Source organism: Solanum tuberosum, unplaced genomic scaffold, assembly GCF_000226075.1.
Source record: "Solanum tuberosum cultivar DM 1-3 516 R44 unplaced genomic scaffold, SolTub_3.0 scf00137, whole genome shotgun sequence".
NCBI classification, from domain to species: domain Eukaryota; kingdom Viridiplantae; phylum Streptophyta; class Magnoliopsida; order Solanales; family Solanaceae; genus Solanum; species Solanum tuberosum.
Genome location: NW_006239066.1, coordinates 107,018 through 130,508, shown reverse-complemented (window position 1 = coordinate 130,508; position 23,491 = coordinate 107,018). Strand labels below are relative to the sequence as shown.

The window sequence follows — 23,491 nt, the reverse complement described above, 5'->3', positions numbered from 1 at the left end:
GGAAGGATATGAAGTAACTGGAGATCGAACCCTCTAATTTTTCTCCCTTCAAAATGCATATTTCCAAGTATTTGATGAAATGCACAAAAATATTTTTCAAGTGTTTGGTGACCTTTAGCAAATTGTATGTGGGGACAAGCATGTGCTTGCATTGCTTAGTTATGAATATTATCAAATGATATGTTGACTATGCAAATTACATTCTTTAGACTACTCTATGTTTTTCTGACGTTACTTTGATTTCAAAAGTGATTTTTTACATGTGTACACATGTTTATAAATAATTTAAAATGCTTATGTGTAAACAAAAGGTGTTATGCTAAATGAATGTTGGACGGCCCAAAGCCTTATAAAATTATGTTTTTTCAGGAGATACTATAGGCATCTAAGTTAGGTGTTCGCCTTCTGTTAAAGGACACTTTCATCCCCGAATCTGCTATGGCTGTTATTTTGATTTTCCATTCATAAAATTGTAATATTTTCTTAATGCTTGTTAGTTATGAAAATTGCCCAAAGTTTTCTACTTATGGTTGAAGTCTGGCAAGAACTTGTGGCTGGCAATCCAATGTGCATATTACATCAGAACCTTTAAAGGACTATCAAAGAATGAGTGTTTGGTCAAGACAGACATTTGGAGATACATATGAGGAGCCTAAGAGGGTGGAGAAACAGATTGCTGATTTGGAAATGGCTCTGATATCCAATAATTTTCTTGGTCAAAGGGCTGCCTTGAATGAGGCTAAGGCCAAATATGTTCACTTCCTGAAGTTGCAAGATTCAGTCCTCAGACAGAAGGCTAAGGCAAGTTGGCTGAAGGATGGTGACAAAAAAGAAGGAAACAGATCGGGTGTGTGAGGTTTTGTTATTAAATTCGGGTTTAGATCTTGTGGTAGGTTGGATCTTTAGATAGGATGTGGGTGGGTCATTTGATTTGATATTTGGTTAACGAAGGGCGCATTTTTAACCAAATCCAATATATCAGGGGCAGTTTTGGGACTTTCCATTTTATTTTAAATCGTCAGTTAGGCTTTAGGGCATTTTCAGGCCAAAAAAAGGGCAAGGGCATTTTTGGCTCAATAGGTGAACAGAGGACATTTTTATACCAAACCCAATAGATCCGAGGCAGTTTTGGCCCTTTTCCGTAATTTAAAAAAGCAGTTGTAAAGTAATTAATCAAAAGTTAATCAATTTCCACTAACTGAAAAATTGATTATCTACTAAAACAGTTTTTGTTTCTAACATAAACAGCAGTTCAATTATAATAACGATAACATAAACACCAGTTCAATTATAATAACGATTTAATCAGAATTACTGATCAAATCAGGTAAAAAAAAGCTCAAAACAAGCCGTAAGAATAACAATTGCATTTGTAGAAAGGAATAAGCATGTAAACGAGCAATGACAATAACAAAGATGAAGCACAGTACTAACTTTCCAGCACCAAGGTTTAACATTGAATGCTAGTTAGTTTTCTGCACAAAAAGTCAGACTAATTTCAACAGAACAAACGTCGGATACAGACCTCACTATACGGTCATTTAAAGGCAGAATCTTGTCCTTTAATCGAATCTTCTTCATGGCATATTGCCTCCCATCAAGCTTATTCTTGCACAGCACAACGTGACCAAACCCACCCTGACCTAGAATGTAAATAATGAGGAGAACATTTTTATACCAGCACAAGTACGCACATGAAAGAATTGAATGGTTATTACGCATTTCAAACCAAGCAGCCTCAGAACTTTGAGTGTGCAACAACGCTGTGAATGATATTGTTAACTAAATCAAGTTATCCCAAACTCGACTCATTGCAGGCCACTATCTTTTGGTCCAGGTCTAAGCCTATTCCATTTGATATGATAAATGGGTATGAAATGCCAAAAGGGACCTCATTCCCAAGTTTATTAAAAAAATATTGTTGCAGAGACAAACCATTATTGGTGAAGCTTAACCAATCCTCTATACAAGGATGAATGTGCTTCTAAATCAAGGAAAAAGCAGACTACCAACGTTCTGTTTTAGAATTACAAAAGAAACTGTACAACCCAGTCATGTATCCATCATTTAGTAGTGTCTAAAAAAGGGTCTCTATGTAATAATGTAGATACAACAATCCAATAATATTTTTATCCTATATTTCTCACAACACAATTAAAGGAGGAAGATGAAAAGATTTGCGTTTCCAAAACTTTTCAAGTATCAAGAATTATTGATTTTTAAGATCTTTTAATAAAGGACCATGTTAGTCTTGCAATGCATAAGGTAATTTATTGAGAATGTATTCGTCAACTCTTTTGGGAATCACAAATAGATATTATGACATAGTAATTTGGCAGTTATAGTTCCTTCTTCCAAAACAAGATAGTAGTAGTGTATGTATATATATATAGGGGAGACAACAGGGTGAAGGTTGGGGAAGAAATGAAGAGAAAGTCAACGATTATTTCGATCAACTTCTAAATTACTAGACGGATCAATCGTTGGATACTATTTCGTGAAGACATTCTTTATTTCTTTTTAATATTTTATTTATTAAATGAGTTGTATGGATGGTTTTGGATGTGTATTCTCAGAAGGCACACTCATGCAATAAATTGAATGTGCCAATTAAGAAGAAATGGAGAGGGAGAGTGGATACATGCAAAAAGAAGAATAAAGAGGTAGAACCTCATATGACTAGAAGCAGTGGCGTAGTCAAGAATTTCACGAAAGGTATCATATTTTGAATCAGTAACAAAAAAATAATGCTTAGGTTTATCGAAAATTTATAAATCAAACTACTCAATACAAGTAAATTTTATTTTTTTTGAAATGGGTGCACCGAATTTTTTTTAAATCAAACTACACAATATTTAACTTTAATTATCATTAAAAAGAACACAAAAACTATTCATATTTAATTTTACATGAAGAGAACGTACATAGCCAAAAAAAATTACAAAGGAATTGACCTAGAATTGAATCACTTTTAGGTTTTACGCTTTCATCGGCCTCCATCAATGACAACACTAACAACAAGACACATAGAATGGAGAACCAAAACATTATTCATGAGAGCTTTTTAGCTAAGGATTTTGGTAAAATTATTGAGAGCTTTGAGAATTTGCTTATAATTAACTTCAAATGAAACATTTGCTTTTAAGTTTTGGTTTTTTTTTTTAAAGAAAAAGTCAAAGATACGGGGAATCCAATTGGACATTGTGATTTTGATTTTTAAAAGGAAAAAAGTGGACTGGCTATACAACCTTATAAATTATAAGAATAGAACCTAAAAAATTTGCAACTGCGGATCGAACCCGCGTCAAGCCCACTCGTTTGCTGGCGATTGATGGCAATTTCTGAACACCCTCAACCACTAGGCTACCTCACCTAATCTTGTCCAGGGTGTTCAAAACGTAGTATATGTCCATCTAGAATAAGATTTTTATCTATATACACGGTACAATTTTTCGTCGAAGGGTGTTTGCCTGACCACCCTTAGAAGTTAGAACAATGTAGCTCCACCTCTGACTAGAAGAAATCTTCAGACACAATTTGACCTTCTGAGAATGAGACTGATGGTGATTATGGAAGTATAACATGGAGAGATGAGAACCTCCATTAGAGTTAGAGGAATCGATGTAGATATATGGATAGACATTTCTCTAACAGAAATAGTAGGCTTAGGACTTTGAGTTTGCTTATCATATGTTAAGATTGGAGAAGTGATAAAAGCAAGAAAAGTAAGAGGTAAAAAGTGTTATCATTATCCAATGTTTTCTCTTGCCTTATGATTTTTATCAGTATTATTTTGCGTTTTTATCCAAGTATGTTTGCTTAGTGCTTTAGCAATCAGCAGTATGTTCATATGCTTCTAGCGTTCTTTAACCCTTCCTAATACTTTCTGAATAATTTCAATTATCTGCTGCAACAGAAGGAGATTGAAGAGACAGACAGTGATACAAGCGAAAACGTTTTGTGGTATCATCCAACGGACATATCATGTCACACAGATATTTTTGTTACAGAAAGGCATTAAATTATTGTTCATTCATAACTGTAATGTACTAATGTTCCTCACATTGAAGATATTGTTGAATGTTCTTAGAGCTGTGCAGGCTTCTCTTTACAAATTGTTTCACAAAGAAGTCTCAAAGTCAATGAAGAAGTAAAATATTGTTACGAGCGATGAGAATATAAGTCAACATGTTGTATCTATTCTGTCTGGACTCTGGACTTTTAAAACAAATACAAACCATATAACTAAATTGCAATATGGCATCTCCAAGGACTTCTGTGGGGCAGGATTTCTTCTTTCTCAACCTAGGACTAGAACTCATCAATTTCGGGAAATTACTTTTTATTATATAATATAATAACTAATATCTATGTCACTTTTAAAATTTTATAATCAGTGGTATAACGTCCATACACAAGGCAGTGTGCCCAAAGACTAATTAAATAATAAAAGTGCTGGCGAGTTGTTAGCTAGGATAGATCAACAAACTGGTTTTACAATCTAACCTCTAGAACATTTCTTATCATACTTGTAAGTTAGCATAACAATTAACTTGCCTATTTGGCATAACATGAGTTCCTTGTCTCCATATAACTTCTGTTACTGAGCTCCTATTCTTATTCTCAGAAAGTGTTTTTTTCTCTACTGCACAAAGTTGACAGTGGTTACGTTTTCCGCACACTTGGTTAGTCTTCAGATTTAAATAACTACTCTCATGTCATTCTAGAAATAGGCTTCCCTCATATAAAATGCAACACAATGCATACTAGGATGTCTATTAGGCATTTTTTATTGAAGACATCAATTGTAGAATGAGACTGCAGCTGTGCAGCAAATCGAATAATTATTTAAAAAAGATAAACAAGGGGAAATCACATGAGCGGGATTCTGAAAAAAAAATTACTCACCTAGGGGTTGGAGCTCCTCAAAGTCATTTAAATATCGTGAGTTTTGAGGAGGTGAAGAATTCTGCCCTTCGAATTCAGATGAAGCTTTCCAAAATTGTGACAGCTTTGACGACACCTATTAAATTCATTCGTTTGAAATTATTATTACTGTCAATCACATGGGCGTACAACTGAAGCAGAAAAAAGCCACTCAAGAAAAGAACAATAAGCCCTTACCTTATATGCTTGAAAAATATTATCAAAAGTCCCATCAAAGATTGAAGGTTTGGTTGCCAGATCTTGTACACGTTTGGAGACAATCTAAAAGATAAAATCATTTGCAGAGGCATCCATTTTTTCTATCAGATCTAATTGAGGTAGTAATGACCTAGTGACACAAAATTAAATGAGGAACAAAAAGTAAGCATAGATTAATAACAAAGAACTAGATTAAGATGATCATACACCAAGGTCAAAGAGCTCTGATGTTATTTCTGGCAAAGCATCGGATAGTGGTCCTTTAGGGCCGCAGGCAAGCCGAAGCAAGTGTGCCTTCAGAAGCAATGTTTAGAGCATTGTTATAGTTTATGTTGAAAGACTTCATAAAAAGCGGAAGACAGCTCAGGAAGAGAAGTTTAAACCAGGATCTTTTCATACTCTACCAAACCAAGAGTCAAATGTACTACCTATATTCCATTCTGTCCTGTTATCTTCCAAACCAAAACCATAAAATAACTAAAGATGCTTTAGTTTTGTTTCCAGCTTTCAAAAATTCTCACCTGTACTATCAAAAGAATGCTAAGTAACTATTAGAGGGAAGTACCAGAATGAGGTCTTTTTCTAGGGTGTTGGGTAAATGGTCATGAACCAGAGATCCAGAGGCCACCAGTTCTGAAGGTTCAGGTTCAGTTTCCCGCTGAGCATCACCACAGTCTGATAGATTCCCTTCCAGAAAAATATTCTGTAAGACAGTCAGATGTTAGAGGGAAGATCCTTCAAGATGAACAAAATCTCCCTAACGTCAGCAATAGATTGAGCTAGCCCATAAAATAAAATAGTTAGAAAGGGATATTAGTACATTGATATCAAGAGATAGAAAAAGGAAAAAAGACTAATATGTCGGTGGTTTTAGCTGATTCTGTACAATCCTGAAAAAAACTATTCTGTCACTAATATGGATGCAATTTTCCATTTCAAAAATGAAACTTCTTTTATTAATTTTACCTTGCACATGACATGGTCTTCGATTGATTCATCCGTATGACTTTTACTCAAATCACTACAACAATTACTTTCGCCTTCACTCTCCTCTTCAAGAGCATCTAATTTCATTTCAGCTTTACGCAAAGATTCTTGCTTAGCTGCTTGATTCAATGCTGGCTTCACAATTTGGTCAATTTTCTTCGGCTGATTGTCATATTCATGGTTGAGACCTGCTGATACATGCCACGACTCACCTGAGCCACTAAAAAGATCGACAAAGCCATATACAAATGGTCCACCAAAAGAACAGGTATCACCAGATGAAACTGTCCCATCCTTGTACGTCAATTGGCTGGTAATATCTGCCGTCTGGCCTGAAACCTAAAACAAATAAAATGCACTTGGTCAAATTCCAAGTTTCTCTAGGATAATGGTATCAACCTTTTACGCATAATGAATTTCCAACTACAATGGAGTTGCATCAATAGGACCATCAGCTTATACAGCTAAAACAAACAGGAGAGAAGCTATGTTGCTTCCCATGCTCCTTTACTTTGGGGCAGTTATTAAAGGAATGCTGAAAGCAAGAAACCTCACAGATCCATGCATACGTTCCTGTGGAACAATTTCAGACAAGAATTCTTGAGCAGCTTCAACCAAATTGTAGATCATTACACGCCCTTCTCGAGCATTAGAACTGGCCTGGATAGTTTAAAAGTTATCAGTGAGGTTCGTGCTCAGAAAGGTAAAACCATTAAAAAGCATTCCAGGTCTATCGAGACTTTAACCACTATTGAAGTGTGAGTTTTAGTTAACAAAGGCACAACGAAGAAAAATTTCAAATACATAGGTAATGCAAGAAAAAAGTAATATCTTCATTCACAAGATTTCCTTAACAACTAATATATCATTTTGCCAATCATATGTAATGTTTAGTACCGCTCTAATGAAGATAGAACGTATGGACAATGCGGCACACACTTTAGTACCTTGCCTACACTGAAGCACAGCCTCAGCGAGGTCAAGCGCCTACCCTGAGCTTCAGGGCTTAACTCTTAAGCGCACCTTAAATGCACCTTTGACAACACTGAGTTAGATAACACAGAAGTTTTTAGGTATTAACCAAGCAACTCAATGTATAATTAGAATAAAGGCCATAGAAAAAACATGAGCACGTCAAATACTTGTTAGTAGCCAACATTACTTTAGTGAAGCAAGAAAATTATTATTTACTTTAACCATGTATGTGAGTATAGGCCAGTAGAACATTCTGCATGAAATGATTCACAGAAAGTCACAAAGTCCATTATGCATTTGACTAAAGGGGACAATAAGTAGAGGGAAAGGTAACTGTAATAAAACATCCAGACTCATTGATCTACAAGCGGGAGTTTCACAGATTTAAGTACAGGAATGTTGTATAGAAATCCGTCAGTTGATATACTGAGAAAGGAATCTCCTTGGACCAATGAGAAACTAACCTTCACTAAGACAAATGTGAGCAATGAGAAACACCAGAATTGTGTCTATCCTACACAACACCATTTTTAGAACTGCATGATGTCTATGACTCTATGTTACGAGTAATAGAGTTCAAGCTTCTCATTAAGTCTACTTTTTGTGATAACTGTGCTTATTATTGAGGCTACACAGCAATAGAAAATAGATCAAAAATTATCATCCTTGTTGATTTGTGAATATATGACTATGAATCAGATCTGATTTTGTAGGATCTAAATTGATCTGATATGCTATTAAATAGTTTAGGAAATTAGATCAAACAAAATCATCCCTTGATTCTCAAACCTCCTGGAATCAAAAAATTTGATGCTAGTTTGTTTGTTTCTCTCTACTATAAATTTGTACTTCTACGGATGAATAAGAATGTACAATTTTGGTACCAAAACTTACAATCCTAATACAACCAACACACACCTAGAACAAGTACAAACACAGAAAAACATAGAATTGACACAATTAAGAAGCCACATTCAGTAGTCCTACAAAAAATGAACCTAGACTTGTCGTGAGCACGTAATATCACGATAAATGATCTCAAAATATTTTCATCATAGAGTCGAAGTTTTCTTCGGAATTATAGTGATATTTGTACTAGGAAAGCCCGCGAAGAGGAGAGAAAGAAACCAGTCATCCAAATAGAGACTAGAGAGAAAGCAATCAATCATCAGCTATAAGGTATGGTTGTTCTAGTTAGACTTAGATCATAAGTGGTAAGAAAGATGGACCTTGGGTCTAATTCTATCCCAAAAGCGAGCCCAGTGTGTGAGGATTGCTCTAAACCATATAAGACGACAACAGCTCATTTCCTCCACCAATGAGGGATACTTAACACCCTCACACCCAGGATTGGACATTTGGAGAAAACAACAACATACCCGATGAAATCCCACCAATAGGGTCTGAGGTGGGTAGAGTGTACGCATGCCTTACCACTACCTCGTGGAGGTAGAGAGATTGTTTCCAAAAAGACCTCGGAACAAGTGCAGCAAATCCAGGTATAAAGAAGAAGAAAACAATGAAGAAAACATAACAACTAATAAGAGAAGCAGTGCAAAGCCTACAAGAAAGGACTACGAACAACAAAAAAAGTAGTGCAATAACCGAAACACAATAAATAGATGATGATAGATATCAAAAGCTCAAAAGCAAGAACTACAAGAATAAGGCTAGTACAACGACAGACACCAACAAGCCTAAACCCTTGAAAGGCAAGGCAACACTCCACTACCTACTAACCTTCTACCCTAATATGCTACTAAAAACACCGTCCTCTCTAAGGTCATGTCCTCGGTGATATGTAGTATGCTCAGACCTAATCGACAAAGCCAAGTCTTAATATCGTTAAGAAAATATCCTATATTTTTAAAAAAAATGAAAGGTAAATATTTGAATAAGAACACGTGTGTTCTGCTAGAAAGAGAGGGCTTTGATTAAAAATAACGAAAAGAAAGACCTTTTCTGATTTGGAAAACCTCTTTTAAGTCTTTTTTTTTTTGCTTATAATCGATGGAATCGGCCTTTTCTTTACATAAGTCATTCCTCAAAATGACAAACTTCAACCAAAGTCCCTCAAATGTATCTTCTTGAGGTACTCCATAGGGCTACAAGTAAACAACAACATACCCGATGAAATCCCACCAATAGGGTCTGAGGTGGGTAGAGTGTACGCATGCCTTACCACTACCTCGTGGAGGTAGAGAGATTGTTTCCAAAAAGACCTCGGAACAAGTGCAGCAAATCCAGGTATAAAGAAGAAGAAAACAATGAAGAAAACATAACAACTAATAAGAGAAGCAGTGCAAAGCCTACAAGAAAGGACTACGAACAACAAAAAAAGTAGTGCAATAACCGAAACACAATAAATAGATGATGATAGATATCAAAAGCTCAAAAGCAAGAACTACAAGAATAAGGCTAGTACAACGACAGACACCAACAAGCCTAAACCCTTGAAAGGCAAGGCAACACTCCACTACCTACTAACCTTCTACCCTAATATGCTACTAAAAACACCGTCCTCTCTAAGGTCATGTCCTCGGTGATATGTAGTATGCTCAGACCTAATCGACAAAGCCAAGTCTTAATATCGTTAAGAAAATATCCTATATTTTTAAAAAAAATGAAAGGTAAATATTTGAATAAGAACACGTGTGTTCTGCTAGAAAGAGAGGGCTTTGATTAAAAATAACGAAAAGAAAGACCTTTTCTGATTTGGAAAACCTCTTTTAAGTCTTTTTTTTTTTGCTTATAATCGATGGAATCGGCCTTTTCTTTACATAAGTCATTCCTCAAAATGACAAACTTCAACCAAAGTCCCTCAAATGTATCTTCTTGAGGTACTCCATAGGGCTACAAGTCCAGTGTTATCAAAGGCGAAAAGCGCAAAAAAGCTCTAAGGTCCGTGGGGGCTTTAAGCGCAAAGCACAAATATAGTGTGGGCTTTAATGAAAAAAGGCGCAAATGGAGAAAAGAATACAAATATATTTGTTTTGTCCAAGACTAATAATTATAAATATGAATGACAAATATATGACCAAAGAAATTAAAAAATAATTATGATTAATGAAATATCAATTATTTAGTGTCACTTCTTCATAAGAGGCTCATTGGTAAGGACATGTTTGCCTTAGAACCTTGATGACAACACTGAAGCGCACATAAAACGAGGCGAAGCACTTAACACGTTTTGAGCCTCGCTTCAGGGCTTAAGCGCACTTAAAGCGCGCCTTTGATAACACTGGCTACAACTGTTATGATCCTAGTACACATAAGTACATTGTCTCAGCAACTGTAATCTTTTCCAAGAAATCCTTACACATTTCCCCAAGTACACTATATCAAAACGTCATCTTCACAGTTCATCCTATTCCGACTCTTTCAATTCCAAATCCTCCCAGTCCAGCACCTCCTCCTCTTCAAGTCTACTCCAAACAACTCAAGCAAACCCTCCACTAACTAATTCAGTTGATGCGTGTGGTCGTGATACAAGTACACAAAGTTCGCCAATGATTCATTGCCAACTGCAAAGATATCTCCTACTTCGGTTGAGCACTCATCAAATGAAATTGATCATCATGTTACTCTTCAAAAGGGTATTAGGACTACTCACAACACACATCATGTCTATAACTTCACGAGTTATCACTGTTTGTTGCCATCATATCATCCCTTTTATTAGCTACTTAACAACTCTCAAAGTATTTACAATTGTGGCAGAGACGATGGCTCATCTGAGTTGGTATCAGGCTATGATTGAGGAAATAATTACCTTACTGCCGATCAAAACAATAGTTGAAAGTCGTTACACTATCAAGATGGGTGTTGATGTGAAGATTGATTGTCTCAAAGCTAGTGCTAGGGGACAAGGTAAAACTAAAACAGATAGAACAGAAGTCCTAAAATCTATAGAAATAAAAACAAAAATAGTGCAAAGGATCTGTATATGTGATACTAACTAGGCGAGATTAAGGTTTAGTTATTGTTGTTACACTTACATTACGTCTAAGGTTTGCATGCAGAGGCGGCTCAATGTAATTGGGGGACTAAAGCGAAATTTCAATTCGAAGCCTAAAATATAAGCAAACTTCATATTCTTTTCTTTTTTTTTGTTTAAAGGTGGGCAAGAGCCCATTTTTTATTAACATAAAAGGAGCCAACAACAGGCCCAACTGAGATCCGGTCCAGCAAAACACTAAAGCAAAAAGAACCTAAACTAAATAAAGAAACTAAGAAGAAATCAAGTCTACACAAAAATCTAAGGCTTGATGCTTGTCGGAGCAGGTCGATCTAAGCCTCTTCATCGTCTTTGAGTCGTCGTTCAAGAGTTCGTTGAAGATAAGCTTAGCGAAGCGGATCCATTCTGGTAAGCTCAAGCATAAACCTCTTCTACTACAGCTCTGTCTAACCCTGATTCTCTATGCAACAGCCTCTCCATGATGAGCCAATGAACTGACGCATATCCCAAGTTGATTCCTAGAGGTAAGTAAATCAGAAAAACTTCTTTAAGGACTTCTTATCTAGTAATTATCAATTCCAGCTTTCTACAATCAGAAAAAAGGGGCTCGATCAACCTAGCTAATATTAGTAATCCCTCCCCTTCAATCCATATTTGATGGATTGAACCCCACATAGGATTAATACCACCATCTAGATTTGGATCTATGAGAAAAGATGCTAAATGTACGAGATTGAATCTGAGCCTAAAACTGTATAGCACCAACACCAGACTCATATGTGATCAGCACAATTGGGAGTCGGAATGTCCAGCTAAACTCATAGGTGAACTGGTCAATAAATTATCTAGCAGAATAGAAGTTAATACAAATTCACTCGTTCTGGTTTATTATCATAAGAGACATCTCAAAGCTCTCACCAGGTGCATGATACATAACCAATAGAATCTAATTCAAACGAGATGAAGAGTACATAACCAACTACTAGATGAATTTATTGACAACCACTGAACCTTCAGAGGTATAGAGTGACCTAAAGCAGGCTTAAATATACATCTTTATTCAAAAATTATTTTTCTTACACTATTTAGATGAAAATTATTATTTAATATTATTTTTTCAATTATTAGTTTTAGGTAAGATTTTATCAACTCAACATTGAAAAACATCCTTTTAGTGAGGCAATTATTATATGAATTGTAACATAATTCTATAAGTAATAAGTTGACAAATTTTAAATAAAGATAAGAGTTAGAACCATAGAATTTGATTCAAGAAGTTGATGACTTGGTATACCCCATTTTAATATGCTTGTTGTAATGCTTGAAACTAAAATTTAAAAAGAAATACAAAAAAAAAATTGTAATTCACTTTGTTCAACACTTTTCACTATTAATTCTTATTTTTAACAAAGTACAAAAGTTGTTAAAGTGGGTAAAATAATAGATTTTAAAAAAATTATACTTTTTATCATAAATAATCAATTTTTCTACAAAAATTTATCACATAACTTATTCTTGATAAAAATTTGGGGCCATTTGGAGGCCTAAGGCAAAAGCCTTAATTTCCTAAGCATAGAGCCGGCCTTGTTTGCATGTCATTGTAGAAATAAATGTGAGATTTAGAGAATCATTAATACAGAGAGAACCTTTTCAAAAAACAAATTATTTGTAAGAAAAGTAGTATTTTTTGAATGAATCTATTCCAATCCAGCAGATTCAGCTTCCATTTTAACAATTAACCAAGTTAACCTTTCAACTATGCACTACTATTCAAATTTGTTTGAACAAATAAATTGGAATGGTAACAGAGAATTCATGTAGTCAATCCCAACTTTATTAGGAGTTGTGGGGTAGTTTATCAATTCGGTTGATTGATCGTAGCTCCCAGAACCTACAGCCCTTGAGCTCCCATTTTTTGGCATCTACTACGTCTATTCAGTAGAATATCGTCTTGCAACCTATACTTATCTTTAGCTGCACAATTTAATAAAGCATAAACTCTAAGCCTATTAAATATGCCAATCATCAGCTTATTTCCACCTAGCTGGGAGTTGCAGTTTGAAATTCCTAACTGCAACAACTCCCAAGTAAGCATAGAAGAAAGGAGTCTGACTGAATCAACAATAACAAGGATAGTATAGGAGTGGCAAATATCATAGTGCTAGTACTACATTAAAAGTCATTCTCTACCTGATCATAAAGCAATGATAAAAGGTTGCTAGCATCAGCTTTGGATAAACCTTTTTCTGGTATTATCTGAAGCTTTGGGCACTTGTACGGATACCCTGGCAAACACCTAAAATGCAAAGGATGCAGACAGGATGAAATTAGGAGAATTGAATACCCAGAGAAGAATAGTCTATAGACAACAGAGCAACAAAAAGGTGCATAAAACTGCAGCCTGCTAACCTCACTGAAAGAAGAGCCGACACATCGGAATCTTCATAGCCAGCATCCTTAGAGTATGGCCTGTTAATTCATGTCTATAACTTTGGTATAAAATAAAGAAAGATAGTACAGAGGAGTTTTATCAGTATTTCTGATGTCCAAAAACCTGAGCTTGATATGAATCTGTGAAGGTGACTTTGAAACAACTTCACAATCTTCTTGAAATATGGCACACCTAAACATTTTATGAATCAATGAGATGCAAATTAAAACTTCTCTAGAATAATTATCAATTGAAGAATGGTTAGTGTTAAATATGGCAAAAGTATATACTATGTAAATAGTATTTATAGAATGATTCTCATATCCCGTTATTAGATAAATTAGAAAATTTTGTAGGAATGTAATTATAACCTAATTTTTCCTTACTTTATGCATAATTCCTGTCAAGGTTATTTAAACCCCAATGGCTTGAGGGAATAATCAAGGAACATATCCTCATATTCTCTTCTTTTCTTATCTTACATGGTATCAAAGCTAGGATTTTAGTCTCTTCTCTAATTCTCCCTTCCTTTTCCAGACAAAAGAAGACAGTCTAATATCTGGTTGCTCAGATCGGCCATATCAAACTACTTCTAAATCACACCCCCCACTTGAATAGCGTACCCACCGACCGGCAACCCAAACTCACTGAAAAGGACGTCGAGCTTGCCTCCACGCGCCGACAAGTCTGCAGTTTCTAGCGGCGCATCAGTTCATGCTCCTAGCGTGTCACGTTTGGGGAAATTTCCAGACACTTTTCAGCAAACATTTTCTTCTCTGGTTGGTCTCTCAGCCCGACATCATCCATCAAACTTCTGTTGCATTCCAACCACCAAAGCACTATCCCGATGGGATTAGATCACTGTTCCGGTGAGATACACTGTTCCAGCAAAAAATTTCTGGTTTTTCTGGTTGCTGGTTACCTCTTCACACCTATTCTAGTACTCTGAAGATTTATTTCCGATTTCTGTAGTTTCTTCAAATGAGTTGGTTTCTGGTTTCTCTGCCTAGTTTACTCACTCATTTTATAAAGGATAAGTACTTTTCTTTTGTAATGGGTGAAAATAAGATAGTTGAAAATCATATTAAAGGAAAGTCAATCTTTTCTTCCACACCATCACCAACAATTACTACAATGAAATTAGATAGTAGTTCCAATTATGCTTTTGGGCGAATTATATACAATTTTGGTTTATAGGTCAAGGTTATGGAGATCACTTGGTCAAAAACAAAACCATACTGATATTGGATCATCTGATAGACCATCTTGGATTAAAATTGATGCGCAACTATGTAGCCTTCTACAGGCTGAAGAGGATGCATTATGGTGGAAAGGAAGCAGCAAAGGTATATTTAAAGTAGGTGCAGCTTACAGGTTGATGGAGCAACCAAGTCAACAGATTCCTATCTGGCCATGGAGACAAATTTGGAAAGGCAGAATTCCTTATAAAGTCTCATGTTTTATATGGCTGCTAGCTAAGGAAGCAGCTTTGACACAGGATAATGTTATGAAAAGGGGGATAACCTTATGTTCTAGGTGTTTTCTTTGTGGAGAAACATCAGAAACTGTTAACCATCTTTTTCTACACTGCAAATTTACTCAACAATTATGGAGGGTATTCTTGAGTCTCAAAGGCATATCCTGGGCTATGCCTAGGAGAATTACTGAAGCCCTAAAAAGTTGGGAGGAGGCAGGAGTGCTAGCTAAAGACAGAACGAGATGGAGAATTATCCCTGCTTCAATCTGGTGGGCAACCTGGAAAGAGAGAAATTCTAGGTGTTTTGAGAGCGTAGAGAATAGTATGCAGAAAGTTAAACTCAACTGCATTCTGTTGTTATGTTTTTGGTGCAATCAATTATACTCAAATGAAACTGTCTCTATAATTGATGTTCTAGATTCAATTTAGATTTAGAATAGTGGAGTTTTTGGAGTTCATCTGTATATAAGGTTTAGTACTGCCCATGTACTATTGTGTTATAATACAAAGTTACCAAGTTTCAAAAAAAAAAACTATGTAGCCTTCTACAGAATTCTCTTGACCCAAAGTTAATGTCCTTCCGTACATGTTGCAGAGTTTCAATAAAATTGATACCCTAAAGTTCATCTCTTCTACATTATTGCTTGCTTGCATAGTTTTATATCATTTGCAGTTCGTTCCTTTTAGGTTACATTCAGTCCCACCATGGATAATATTTCCTCTTAAATAATCCTTATAAAAAAGTCAGACTAGCCGTGTGGTAAAATAACTACTCTTTGTTACATGACGACCATAGCACTTTCTAGGGCATTTAAGCCACATCAGAAAGACACTTGTTTATGTCCTAATACTACAGTTTTAATTCTTATAAAGGTATTGTTTTCAATAGGTCTATTCATTAGCAACCTTTAAGTACAGGTGATCCATGTGATATTGACAAATTTACAGGAGTGGAGTTTTGGAATGTCGAAAAAGCTAGTTCAAAAGAAATATCATTAATTACAATCATTTTCCAATTATAAGGAGTTCCCTTTGATAATTGAGTTTGGTTTACCAAAATTTTGTACATGATCATTGAGAGTAACTACTAGAAGTTATCCTACCCAAAATTACAAAATTCATTCTAAGTTTCATGGGGATTCATATATGAAGAATTCCATACTCATAAATTTCATAGACAAAATATCAAATCATTGACAATTATACACTCATGTATTTTACATCTATATTGCATGGACTTCTCCTTTGCCTTAATAAACCCATGTAAAATAGATATGACATGTGTATAGGTAGTCAGTCAAGATGTTTCTAAAATACAATCTAAAATACACTGGGAACTTATTGAAACGTGAATATGTCCATACCAGATGCTAACCCCATATATTCACACCACATACAGACCCACAGTACCCATGTCCATTTCCAGAAAGATGGCAAATACTGAAAATTGAATTAAATAGAGTGAAGTTGAAGAATGACTTACAAGGCAGTGAGCTCTTCGGCCACCAATTCAGAATTATCTTCATCAATCGAGTTGTGATCTTTGGATGAAGTTCTTCCCTTGTTGCGCCGCCCCACTCCACTCTTCTTCTTCTTCTTTGAACTTTGCCCCATTCTTCTTCGCGCCTAAAACGAGCTGAAACTAAATTCGCCTAGATATGATCCAACAAAAAAAAAAAAAAAACTATTCAATCGGGCAGATAGGCAATCGGTAGCCCTTTCAATTTGTATGCCCTTTTTCTGAGATTTTGCATAGAAGGAAATTGGGGGCGCGAGACAAACTAGAATGAAACCGTGAAAGAATGAGCAATTTTTAAAAATTTACAGAAAAGGGGCCTAAAATGGTTTTACGCTATTTGAATTGATACAAAATTATTATTCATTCCCCTGTTTGGCTCAAATATTTTAATGTTAACCTTGTGGCTTAAAAATGCTGGTATTTCTAATGGCTCACACTTACAACGTGAATGAAGTTAAACTTATAGAGGATTGCAAATCCTTTTTTCCCCAGTTCAAATTCGGGTGTCGCCTGATCAACAAAAAAGTCGAAATATATTCTTTTGATATAACCCGCCGAATGATTCCAGAAGGTTGATACTTGTTTGATTCTAAAGACTAAAACTATTGCATATTTAGGCTTCTTCAAGGAAATATTTGAATGCATAGTGTAAGCTGTAAAGAATAAATTACATCATATTCCTACTCTTTTTCTAATTATAATAATTCCTTAAAATTTGTACCTTTCGAATACATAAGTCACCATCCGGATACATCAATTCTAATACAAGAAGAATCATTTTGTTGCGCTAAAAGGGGAATAAAATTTGAAAATTTAATTAAATCTCATAAATTACGCTTACGTTTCTCCTCACTCTCAATCAGAGGCAAATCCACAACGAAGAAATTCAAAATTTCAAATTGCTCCCCCTATTCAGTGAAGAAACCTTTCAGATTTGATTGAAAAACTTTTGTCAAAATTTTGGGTTAGCGAGGTGAGTTATGAAGGATACAAAAGTGATGGAATTGTTGTTGGACAAACGATTTCCTTTTGAATCTTCAAGTTCATCGAAGATCCTTTCAATTTTAATTCAAGTTGTTTGGATTTGCTATGTATACCCTCTGTTTTTAAATTTTTTAATTTATATATTGATATATAAGTCGTGATACAATATTGATTACAATTGATACATTACTAGTTTGATGTATATGTAATGTGCTTTTAGATCCCAAAATTCTTCTTTTCATTCTTCCAAAAAATTCTCAAGTTTTGAATCAAACTTGTAAATAAATTGTACTGATACAACATGAACATGTTGATCTTGTTGAGACATTCCAGAATCTGAGAAAGTGAGGTGAGGTATGAACGATACAAAAAAGTGATGGAATTGTTGTTGGCCAAAATATTGGTTTGTGAATCTCAAATCAGTCATTGCAACTGAATTTGTCATGCCCCAAAGCTACCCCAGGACGCAGACGCGGGACCTAGGATCACAAGTGACCCCAAGTTAACCCTGCTGACACATCATAAGCATACTAAAGATACACTAAATCAATAAATATTGTGCGGAAACTAATCATAAGATAATTTGAAATGATGGGGAATACCCATACTAAATCAGAATATATATAAATACTGAGAGTTTAACAACAAATGAAAAGTCAAACTCAAATACTAAAAGCTGATTCTAACTATGTCTGAAAATAAAAGCCCTCTACTAAACTAGAAAATGTTGGGACATGCCCCAGCTAGATCTAGCAAATACTGAAAACTAAAGACTAAAAACAAAGGAAGATAATCATGTAAATCGTCCTTGAAGAATAAGGACTCACCACTGATGTTGTTGAACTGAAGACCGAAAATCGATCTATGCGTGATTTGAAGCTGAGAGGTTAAACCTACATCACGAGAAAATGTAGCACAGAGTATGCGTCAGTACTTGAAAGGTATTGGGCATGCAGGATAGAGTAAAGCTGAACAATAAACATAACTGAACCAAAGCATATATCTGAGCAATGATAAGAGATAAGCATGGTACTAAAGTGAGAATATTGAACATGAACTAATTGAATGAAATGACCAAGTTTATAACATACTGAGACTGAAATCTGACTGTAACTGATAACATGGTTAATGCAATAGAATCTGATTGTAAGGGAGCTAATAATAATTGACATAAAATCACATGAGTTAAATGTGGAGTCCGATGTATACGCCCCATCGAGAGGACCCAATATACCCTGCCAGAGGTATAGAGGCATGATTGGCGCGATCACTAAAATGATGCCCACATATGGGACTTACAACCTATGGGGCACGTAGTCTAGGACTTGAGGGTGACTGACCCTAGTCCACTCGATATTAATCTACTCCCAATTGATTATGTAATTAACAATTTATGACTGAATTTCTGTAATACTGGATAGCTTAAAATACTGACATGCTAACTAAAAATGCGACATTAATGTACTGATAATGAAACATTTGAATTTGAGGCGTGTATATCTGAAATCTCTGACCTAGCATGTGTAATTCATGAACTAAAAGAACTACATAGCTAGGGTTCTGAATTCATGAAAGAATCTACGTAAAACATACTAAAATTATGGTAATCTGATTAGGAACATTCAAGTAACTAATTCATAATGATCTGCTGAAATTCTAGAAATCCTAGGTCTAGATAATATTAAGAGAATCAAGAATCTGACTGAATTATAGGGACATAATGGGTGAAAGGAACCCACAAGTGAAATCCCACATACCTGGTGACGAATTCCATGGAGAAATCTTTCGATTTTGGGACTGGAACTGATGAAAACTTGTTGCGTTTTGGAACTAGGGTTGGTCGACTTTTCCTCTGATTTTTTCTCTAATTTTCGCTTGACTTAGGTGAATAATTGATTAGGTTAGGTTCTAATTTATTTACTAGGCTAAAACTAACCAAAACCATGTAGTTTAGGGGTTAAACGACGTAGTTTAGGTGTCCAATGTATAGGGATAAAGACTAAACGACCCCTGACTTAAAAATCTGACGGGCAGACCACGGCCCCTATGACGAGCCGTCAAAGGGACCATGGACTATGAAGCCGGTTCCTTGGTCCAGTAGCTATTGGTTCTAGGATACTCGACCATGAGCCCTACCACGACCCGTGTGAAGGACCACGGACCGTGAAGGTCGACGTGGTCCTACATTTGGGTTGGTGGCCTATTGGTTCAGGTCTACGGACCTTTCCACGGTCCGTCATCAAGAACACGGCCCGTGAAGGGCACCGTGGTCTGATGTCAGGCCTGAGGGATTCTAACTCCCCACCACGGGCGCCAGTACGGCCCGTGAGGTGGTCTTCCTCTACTGGAGGTGTACTGAAGTTCACGGGCAGGTCAACAGACCATGAACCATGTCGTGGTTCACTGGTTCAGGTGCTTTCTGCTGCATTTTTTGAGTCTGAGTTTCGAGGTGTTACAGAATTAGAGATCGACGAGTTGAGGAAAAATTTAGAGATTTGATACATCGTCGAGGTGAAGAAACAAGAGGTTGAATTTTCAATGTATATGTATGCATTGATACAACAAAACAAAAAAGACTGAAGAGATGCATAACTTTGATGGATCATTCATGCCTTTTATAATGTTGTGTAATCGTTTTTTAATTTCGTTTTCGAGATGGATAATTGTGTATTTGTTCATACATGATTTGATATATGTATTAATGTGCTCTATATTTATTGTATCAGATACATAGCTGCAAGATCTGCACATTTTACCTCAAACTAAATACACTTTTGATGATAACATTGATGTATCACCGTTTATGAATTTGATACATACTTGTGTGACACTTTAATATACCATATGAATTAATAAGTATCAGATGCATTGTTGTGTGTCAAGATCGCTATTATTGTCATGCCCCAAATTAGGAGAGGTGCAACAAGCACCCAATGCCTCACTTGACCGAGCGAACAAACTTAAACATAAAGGAAGTGAAACATTGAGGCCGACACGGCCACCATAATTACCTATTGAACCAAGATGACTGAACTAATGAGGTCACAATCCATCAAAGACATACAAAAATGGGTCGGTAAGGCTAACTTAGTTGATAAAGAACTAGCAAGCCGACAAGGCTGCAACTAAAACAATACACAATAAAGCCGAAAAGGCTATCAATTGAAACTGAGAAGACCCAACAAGGTATGTCCACAAGTCTCTATGAATAATATAACTCATTTGATTGGGAAAAGTCCCCAACTATACCAAAAACAATATATACAAAACTCAAGTGTGTACAACCTATATACACCCAATAGCTCCAGGAAGAATGGAGCTTACCAATCTTCAGCTGAGACAGCACCCCTATTGCAAAGTCGATTAAGACCTATATCTGAACCTGCAGCACGACATGTAGTGTCCTAGGCAAATGGACGTCAGTACGAATAAAAATGTACTAGTATGTAAGGCGAAAAGTGAAATCACAAATAACTGTGATAAAAAGGGTAATAGAGATACCACCTGAAACTGAAACTCCAATAGCCCCCATGGCTAACATCTAACATCATAGTAATCAAATATGCATGATATGCACGAGTAGTCGTATGTCGTGAATATATATATATAGATGCAAATGCATGACATACACAACCAAATACTAGCAATGGTGGTGCCTTCCGGTAGCGAACCGGCATCATATTCGCCAACTTGTGGCCTTCTGTATCTCATATGTATATATATAGGCAATAGGCCTCATACCTCCCAATTATAGCTCGGCAGTAGAATGCATAGAATGCCATGTAATGGATTAATAATATACATGTATGTTACCTTCGTCATGTTGCCAATCTTAGCCTATTGGTATCTTGTTCTCATAATCCCGTAATCACTTTCGTATAACATGTAATGACTCATAGAACCTCATAGGCTTTTAGAATTAAACCTGAATACTTAAGTTGACTTTTAGAAATATAACTTAAACCTGAGGATATTCTTAAAGAGCTTAAGGTGCTTAAAGAGTCTTATCGTAACTTCACTTAACTTCCGTACGACCGTTTAGGCTCAAAGACTCATTATAGACTCGAAGCACTTGACTGGACTTCAACTTTAGCAAAATTAATCATGTAGAAACTCAAAAGGAGACTAACATGCCTAACTTGATTTACTATAGAAGACTCCAATTTGGTAATGGAATGAGCCTGCTTAGAAACAAGATTGTTTGACAAGTATAGAACCAAAAGAATAGGGCACCATGCTTAGTATGAGAATAATTTTCAACCAACATTTTTGTAAGAACTCCCTCACAGCCCCTTAGATACAACGTAATAAATCTACATCAGTTCAGCCTCATTCTTAGAACAATAGCTCGCTAATAGATATAAGGAATAAGAATCTCTGCGAAAAATAACTTTAACCGTCAAGTATTCTTAAAATAGTACAGACACAATAATGATATGATCAATTCAAGAAATAAGATCAGCTAACATCCCAATGCCCTTCACAGAGGGTCTTCCTAGCAATAGAATAGTAAAAATGACTTATTCGATGATTTATAATTTTTAGGATTCGTGCGATATGAAAAAATATGAGTGTGGCCTTAACATACCTTGAATAAGGAATTTAATAACTTGTTGTAACTAATCGATTTCTTTACAGGATCACATACAAGGTCGAAATAGTTTTCGTAGCATACCTTTTCAACGCACAAGTGTGGCTACAACAATTTAAGAAAGCATTTAAGCTTGCCTTATATTTAAGAAATCAAAACAAGGAAAGTAAGTATGTGTGTTTAAGTATACATATTTCGAGCTAACCCATCGGTGGCCCCCTAAACTTGGCACGATTTTTCACGTAGACACCTCAACTGAAGGATTTTCATTTTAAACACCTAACGTAGGGTTCTCATGTGTCACTTTAACACTTTTTGCACTGCTGCAGTGTCGCGTGATTTTCACTGATTCAAGGCGCGTAAACATCAAAATTTCGTCTGATGTGGCGTCCCCAACGGTAATATTACTCCAAATCATCTATTTATATTATTTTTTTCTCCAATTGTACCTTAACTAAGACCCCAATTTCTCTCTTCTTTTCCAAGTTCTCTCTTCTTCAGCCTTTCTTTAATTCTTGGCCCTTAATACTTTCATGTCGAGCTTCTCCAATTCTTCCATGGCATCTGTGGATGAGGTCGATATTGTAGGTGTGGTAATGAAGCACTATTAAAGACTTCATGGACCCAATTAAATCCAGGGCGTAGATTTTTACTTGTAGAATTTCAAAGGTAAAATTCTTTGTTTCCCTTATTTTTTCAAGTCAATTAGATGATTAATTGTTGGCGTCTAATTCTTTTGATTGGTTTTATAGAAATGTGTGGTTGTGACTATTTTCTTTGGTATGAAGATCGACACCCTCCACAAGCAAACATGGTAATGTGGGGATTGTTGAAGAAAGTCAATGCTTTTGATGAAAAATTAAAGCGAGCAAGAAATATATTTATTGTTGGTGTCGTTGCTACTGGGTTGCTGATGTTTGGAATATGGAAATTGAAGTCTAATTGTTAGTGATCTTCAGGTGTTTCAACTTACACAATTGGTCATATTCGTCACAATGTAACACCCAAATTACATAAAACATAAACAGTTATATTTGCATGCTCCATAATGAGCTCAAAGTTAGCATTATGCTACATACCATTCAAGGCTACAACCTTCAAAAAAGTGTACCAAAATAAGGCCCCAAAATAAAGCTAGCATAATCAAAAGCTACATACAACCTTCACAAAAGTGTTTACTAGTACCAAAATAAGGGCCCAAAATCAACCTATTCTAAGTTGGTGCTACTTCTTCTTTTTGTTTGCCATTTGCTGAAATTGGGAAGTGGTGACAACATTCTTGTTTTTCCATCTCAAGCCTCTAGGCTTAAAGCCAAGGTCTATACCCATTAAACTTGCATCCTTATAACTTGAACCTGTTGGTAGAATCCTTTGACTTGAAGTCCCAGGCTATTTTTTGAAGAAAAAACCAAAATTAATGTATA

The 23,491-nt window shown here is 35.7% G+C and overlaps 1 protein-coding gene across 6 annotated transcripts in view; it reads right to left on the bottom strand.

Annotated features, from left to right (window-relative positions):
• LOC102605313 (probable serine/threonine-protein kinase GCN2) overlaps positions 1-16,815 on the bottom strand; it is a 61,527-nt gene extending 44,712 nt beyond the window's left edge. For 5 of the 6 annotated variants that reach the window (XR_001474003.1, XR_001474004.1, XM_006352012.2 and 2 more), the window contains exons 1-11: positions 16,457-16,812; positions 13,620-13,688; positions 13,475-13,534; positions 13,256-13,361; positions 6,688-6,792; positions 6,112-6,471; positions 5,711-5,848; positions 5,353-5,439; positions 5,125-5,208; positions 4,909-5,023; positions 1,526-1,643 (exon numbers count right to left, since the gene is read on the bottom strand). Coding sequence is in view for 4 of the 6 variants with exons in the window: in XM_006352012.2 (XP_006352074.1) it covers positions 1,526-1,643; positions 4,909-5,023; positions 5,125-5,208; positions 5,353-5,439; positions 5,711-5,848; positions 6,112-6,471; positions 6,688-6,792; positions 13,256-13,361; positions 13,475-13,534; positions 13,620-13,688; positions 16,457-16,587 (1,373 nt within the window). In the remaining 2 variants the exon portion in view is untranslated. Of the gene's footprint in view, positions 1-1,525; positions 1,644-4,908; positions 5,024-5,124; positions 5,209-5,352; positions 5,440-5,710; positions 5,849-6,111; positions 6,472-6,687; positions 6,793-13,255; positions 13,362-13,474; positions 13,535-13,619; positions 13,689-16,456 lie in introns of all 6 variants that reach the window. The other variant, XM_015310767.1, reaches the window with a different exon arrangement.
• Between the last annotated feature and the right edge of the window lie 6,676 nt (positions 16,816-23,491).